The sequence below is a fragment of the Pteropus alecto genome, unplaced genomic scaffold, assembly GCF_000325575.1.
Source record: "Pteropus alecto unplaced genomic scaffold, ASM32557v1 scaffold170, whole genome shotgun sequence".
NCBI lineage: Eukaryota > Metazoa > Chordata > Mammalia > Chiroptera > Pteropodidae > Pteropus > Pteropus alecto.
In genome coordinates this window covers 1073227-1079616 of record NW_006429634.1, presented here as the reverse complement: position 1 = coordinate 1079616, position 6390 = coordinate 1073227, and the positions used below count along the sequence as shown (strand labels likewise).

The 6390-nt window shown below is 39.8% G+C and overlaps 1 protein-coding gene across 12 annotated transcripts in view; it reads left to right on the top strand.

Annotated features, from left to right (window-relative positions):
• Positions 1-6390, top strand: part of SCMH1 (Scm polycomb group protein homolog 1) — a 111281-nt gene that overhangs the window by 94461 nt on the left and 10430 nt on the right. The window contains exons 13-14 of one of the 12 annotated variants that reach the window (XM_015596449.2): positions 80-264; positions 994-1304. The exons of 10 other annotated variants lie outside the window; for them this stretch is intronic. In XM_015596449.2, coding sequence (XP_015451935.1) covers positions 80-264; positions 994-999 — 191 coding nt within the window. In that variant the 3' untranslated portion in view covers positions 1000-1304. Of the gene's footprint in view, positions 1-79; positions 265-993; positions 1305-6390 lie in introns of those variants that run through there. One more of the 12 variants, XM_015596368.2, reaches the window with a different exon arrangement.

The following is a 6390-nucleotide window of genomic DNA, read 5'->3' as shown; positions in this document are numbered from 1 at the left end:
TTCCTTTGGCACGTGGCCCTAACTCCTCCAGCACTGCCAGTCTAGCAAGTCAATTCAAGTTCCTGCTGTTTCTAACTAGGCTGGAAAAATAACTTCTTAGTTAACATACCAGACCCACAACGGGAAAGCGGATGCCACGTGGCCGGATCAGTGACTAAGCACTTCCGAGAGAGGTTAAAGAGTGAATGGAACGGCATCTCTAATCTGGAGCCCAGGACACAGACGACAGGGAGGGAAGGAAAGCTCGGCCCTAAACATAGCGAGGTAGGTCGTTGTCGAGAGAGGGAGGACGGCTCTTTAAAGGAGTCCTGTGGACCTTGTCCTGGCAGGAGGAATCCAGAGGTGGTGCTCTCAGTGTCAGGGCTGTTGATAGGGGAGCGTAAATCTTAAAGGTGCCCCCTTCTGACCTTCTACACAAGTCTTGTTCCCACACTGTCTTCCCTGTAGTCTTTTTATTATTGTCTTAAACAGAACCACTTTTAATAAAAGTGCCACATCTGAAGAATGTGCTCAGGGAAGTGACTACTCACCCAGCCCCGCGCCACCACCACCCCCCCCCCTATATTTTTGCACCCAAATGAGCATTGCCTAAGTAACTAGCAAAAAGATAACCTGAATTTCAAATACAGCTTGTGGGGGCCAGACCATCTGGTCCCTACAGACATATCTGTGACCCTTCACTGATTTTTTTTCTCACCTGATCTGCTCTAGATTGCTTTCTTTCAGCATCAGAATCTCTAAGAATAGAAAAAAGCTTTCTTACTTATAATTAGAATGTTCCACTGGAAGTCTGGGCCGGGCATGTGAAGTTGGCGCAAAGGCAGGCTGTTAAATATCCCCAGCTATTGGCATTCAGGAGCTCTAAGCTGCACTTTAGTAATGAAAATTAAGCCTACGTGGGATTCTGGAAGAACAGGCACATAAGAGGAGGAAGCATGTCCATGAGCGTAGCTGCTAGTCTAAAGACAGATTTCTTAAAAAAATAAATGGCAGCTCTGAATTCCTCAATGGAATATCGTCATTAAGAACTAAGAGAAACATACCGGTAGCAGCATGCAGAGATTGGTTGGGGTACACATCATGGGCCTGCAATCAAAGGTAATTTGGGTCTGGGGGCATGACCTTTCCTGGGAATTCAATTCCAGTTTGCATCTCTCAGATTCAACTACCAGATAAGAGGAAGCAAGCTTTAGCCACTCTTCTGTCTCACCAAGAAGGAGACCAATACCAGGGTGATCACATTTCACCATTGGCTGCCCCGCTCCCCTTCCCTCATTTTCAACAGATTCAGCAACTCTCTGCACCTTCCCGTGCTCTCTCACCTCTGTTTCTCATAGTGGGTGCTCAGCAGCTTGGCTGCTCTCATCCTAGTTTCTATTTGCTTCCCTGAAATGTGCATTTTAACTATGCCCAGACGAGTCAGAGCATTGACTAGATTTCTGACTCCTCTGCGCTCCCTCACTTATCTTTTCTGCCTGCCTACATACCTGCCTTTCTGACCCTTTGCTCCACCTCTGATCATTTATCATTTCCTGCACTTTTCTGATCAATTACCCAAACATCTGCCAAAGAGTTTGATCTGGACAAGGGCTGTCTTTTGGTTTGCCCTTTGGATCTCGTGTTTATCACCCCCTCCCCTCTGCTTGGTTACATATTTCTGCTAGTTTGACATCCAAAGGTGCCACCTCTGTTAACTAGGTGCTTATTGGAGCCCTTTCCCCTACAAATTTTCCAGAGGAAAAAAAAAAAAAAAAGACATCTAAGCTTGGAACTGAAGGAGTAAGATAATCAGATGAAAATGCCACAGACCCAAGGAGACAGAGACAGGAAATGAAGACTTTTCCCACTGACAAAGTAGCGTGTGAGAATGTGAAGGGCAAGAGGGCGCATGACCTGTTTCAGACATTCAGAACCGAATGTCTAGTATAGCTGGAATATAAAGTAGAAGAGGAACGTGAGAGATGAGGCTGAAGTGGTTGGCAGAGGCCCAGTTATGAAGGTCTAGCTGACCATGTTATAAACTTCAAAATATATCATTGAGCACTGAGGAACCATTGAAATATTTAAAGCCAGGAAAGTAACATAATCAGATTTGTGTGTTAGAAAGCTCAGGACCTGTGTGGGAGAATGATTGGAATGGAGCAAGATAGTAGGCAGGGAAACTAGTTGAAGATTTTTGTAGAACTCTGCAAGTCCTTCTAGATTCGGGGATTTTCCTCTGCTTTGATATCCAAATCTAAATGAAATAAAATGAACTCCCATCCCATGTAACCCAGAATAAGGTTACATTTTCCTGGTAGTGCCACTTCTAGCTGTGAATTCCTGCTTCTGACTCAGTTCTTAATCTCTTCTTTCCCCTTCAACTCCCATAGCTGATGCTCTTTCCATACAGTCCTTTGCCCGAGTTAGTACCTCATCTTTCATTTCAGGAAAAACTAACACAAGGTTGTTTAGTGTAATAGACTTGTACCTAAGTTTGAAGAGTGGAAGGAAGAAGAATTATCACAAAGAACAAGAAGCAATTTAACATTTTGTTTTATTTTAATTTTTATCAGCTATTATAATAAATATCTTTACTGTCTTCTTTCACCTTAAGCCTCAGCCCGCTGCCTTTTCTGGAGCCCACTCTAGTTTTGGAGGATTCTCTTTCTCCTTTGATTTCTCTGTTCCCTCCATCCCACACCTCCTCCTTTTTAAGTCATCAGCAGGCAACTCAAAATTAATTTATGGTCCAAAATAATTTGGTTTCCTTTTGTCTCAGCTTTCCCTTGCTGCACAATACCCAGGCCTTGTCTTTCATAACTAAAAGCACCATTACTCTAATTATCTAAATGAATGAACCATCTATCCCAGATCTATACTTTTAGCAACTCAAAGAACAAAGACAAAAGCCGTGGATGGAGAGATTTGTTCCATCTGTGTTCCTCTTTTTCTCTTTTTTCTGCTCTTCTATGGATTAATCCAGTTTTTTTTTTCTATTTCCTTTGTTAGCTTACTAGCTATGAGTCTTTGTTTTGTTATTTTAGTGATTGCTTTAGTTTATTTTATACATTTACATTTTTTATATATCACAATCTACAATAATAATCGTATCACTTTTACATATAGTATAAGAACCTTACAATAGTATTCTTTCATTTCTTGTTGGCCTTTGTGCTATTTATTGTTACACATACTTTTACATACATTATAAATCCCACTGTACATTATTATTATTTTACTTTAAATAAGTAATCATATTGTAAAGATTTTTTTAAGTAAGAAACAGTTCTTTTGTATTTACTCTCTTATGCTACCATTTCTGGTATTATTCATTCTTTTGTGTGAAACCAATTATGTCATCATCTCTCTGCCTGAAGGACTTTCTTTAACATTTCTTATGGTTTATTGGAGTGAGTTCTTTCAGTTTTTGTATCTCTGAAGAGGTTTGGGGGGGGAGTTGCCTTTGTTTTTTGAAATATACTTTTGTTGAATTTAGAATTCTTGGTTGACCTTCGTTTGACACTTCAAAGTTGTTGCTCCATTGTCTTCTGGTTCGCATTGTTTCTGATGATGTCTGCTATTATTCTTATCTTTGGTCTCTTGTATGTGTCTTTTTCCCATGAATGCTTTTTAAGTTTTTCAGTTTATTGTTGGTTTTAAGCAATTTGATTATGCTGTGCTTGGTGAGATTTTCTTTATGCCTCTTGTGCTTGGGGTTCACTGAGCTTCTTGGATATGTAGGTTTATATTTTTCATCAACTCTGAATTTTTTCTGTCATCCTTTATATATATTTTCTGTCACTGCTCCTTACAGGTTAGACATATATTAATCCTCTTGAAGTTTTCCCACAGATTACTGATGCTTTTTTAAAAAAAATCTTTCAGCCTGTGTGTGTGTGTGTGTGTGTGTGTGTGTGTGTGTGGTTATTTTTGATAAATTCTAAAACTATTTTTAAGTCAGTTGATCTTTTCATTTACAGTGTCTAATCTATTTTTAATCCATCCCACGTATTTTTCATCTCAGACATTATGTTATTTCTAGAGGTTCAATATGAGTCTTTGCTTTACATCTTCATTGTCTTTGCTTTACATACTTGGTCTTTTCTCTACCTTCCTGAACATATGAAATATAATTATAATCACAAGCTCTTGCTTGTGAATTCAGCTGCCTTGGCCTGTCTGGACTCTCAGCTCCATCACCTCAACTCAGGGGGATCACTGGGCTCTGTCCAATCTGCCCCTCTCTGTACTGTGGCCCAGAAACTCTCTCCAGACAGGAAGCTGGGAGCAAGCCTAGGACTCACAACATTTGTTTCCCTTTCAGGAATCACTGTTCTGTACTACATGATGTGTAATGTCTGAAAACTGTTATTTCATATATTTTGTCTTTTGTTTAGTTGTTTTAAGCAGTATGGTATATCTACTCTACCTTAGCTGGCAGTGGAAATCTAAAATGTATCTTGAATTCATGTACATCTTATCATCTCTACAGCCTTCTCCATCATTCTCTCTCTCCTGGCCTGAGAGATCCTTTCTGGCCTACCCATCACCTTAGTACCTCTCTTGGTCCATTTTCTACTTAATAGCCCACATGGTCTTCTCAAAGTGTAATTAGATTATGATACTTGTACACTAAAACTCTTTAGTAGCATTTTAATGCACTTATAATAAAATCCAGATGTCTCACTTTGGTTTTCAGTGTTCTGCATGATCTGGTTCCTGCCTATCTCTCCAAACTTTTCTCTGTTTTGTACACTTTAGCTACACTGTTTTTCCCCATTTCCCTAAATATTGCAATCTGTTTCTACCTCAGAGTCTTTCTTTATGCTACCAGGCAGCAGCTCCTAGCCATTGCACCAGGGAACCTATAGCAAATCCTTTCCCATGGTTAGATTTCACCCAAACCAAGTCAGTTACTTAGCCTTCCCATAGAATTCTTTGCATGTGGGGTGGGTGGCATCCTGGATCCTGGACCATATTCCTATCTTTTGAAGTTTTTCTTAGTGATTGACTGCTTAGATAATGCTTAGGATTCATTGAGGGCTTCCACTGAACCCTAAAACCAAGCACGTTGTCTGGCGCGCCTTCATTTAGATGCTTCTTCAGACCACAATTTAAATATCAAGTTGTTAGGAAGACTTCTCAGAGTCTCCTCAACTAAAAAAGGTCCCCCTGTTATTTTTTATCTTAATACCCTATTTCTTTCCTTAGTAATAATTACAATCATTTCTAAATTTTTTTTTGTCATCCTCCCCACTAAATTAAATATTCTGTGAGGGCAAGAACAATATCTATCTTTTACACTATTCTCATTCTCACATACTAAGTATTTAATAACATTTGTTGAATGAAAAGGTAGTAGAGGATGTGGTTCAGAGAGGGAATTTTTTTTAGCATAAAACAGGCTTAAGCATTTCAGGAACTGTGTTAGTCTCTGGGTCCTATATTGATGTAAGAATTTCTTAGATACATGGCTCTAGTTCTTGGTCATTCAGTTCACCCCAGGAAGGGGAGAGCATGGTTGTGAACACAGCATCCTTGAATCTCAGAAGTATAAAGTGCTCTAGAGACAATCTGCTCTCTAGTCCAACAGATGAGGATGATTGTCTGACTTCTGCTTAAATAATCTTAATGACAGATTGTTCACTATCGCCTTTGGCAGTTGATTTCACTGTTGGACACTTCTGATTGCTAAAATGCCTCTTTTTGAGCTGAAATCTTCTTATATCTCCTGCCCCTTGTTCTACTCTCTGCCTTCCAAAAGAACAGATCTACGTCCACCCTCCTCCCTTCCCATCACTGCCTTTAGAGTCTTTGTCTTCCCTGACTTTTCTGCAGACTATACAGTCCCAAGGTTTTCCTTTGCCTCACCACCATTCCCTCCACTGAGAACTCTAGTTTTTAAGGTCAGCCTTGCAATGCAATACTCAGAAAAGATCTGCCTCTTACTAAAAATAAATGCATAAGGGCAAGGTCCTTATCTGTCTGTTTACCTCTGCATACCCCATACCTAGCATAATGGCTTATATTCAAAGGGTACTCAACAAATTTTTGTTGAGTGAATGAATGAGCTTTCTCTCATGCCGATTGTTCTCATGTCTCCAGCATATCAGCAGCAACTTCAGTTTACATTATGAGATTAAGGGTTTTCATCTTCATTTTATAGATAAGCAAACTGAATCCCAGGGTGGGGGAAAGGTAGTGATCATTGACTAATTATTGTGTTAGAATTAAAACTCAAGTCTTCCAACTCCAACCTCTGATCTCCGGGCCAGCGGTGTCAAAGTTTGTTTTTAGAAGTAGAACTCCTTTTTTGCAAAGGTAAGATTATATGAAACTCTGGTATATAAATGTTAAAACCAGAGCTGTTTTGATAGAAACTGGGATGAGACCCAGAGCCCTACTCAC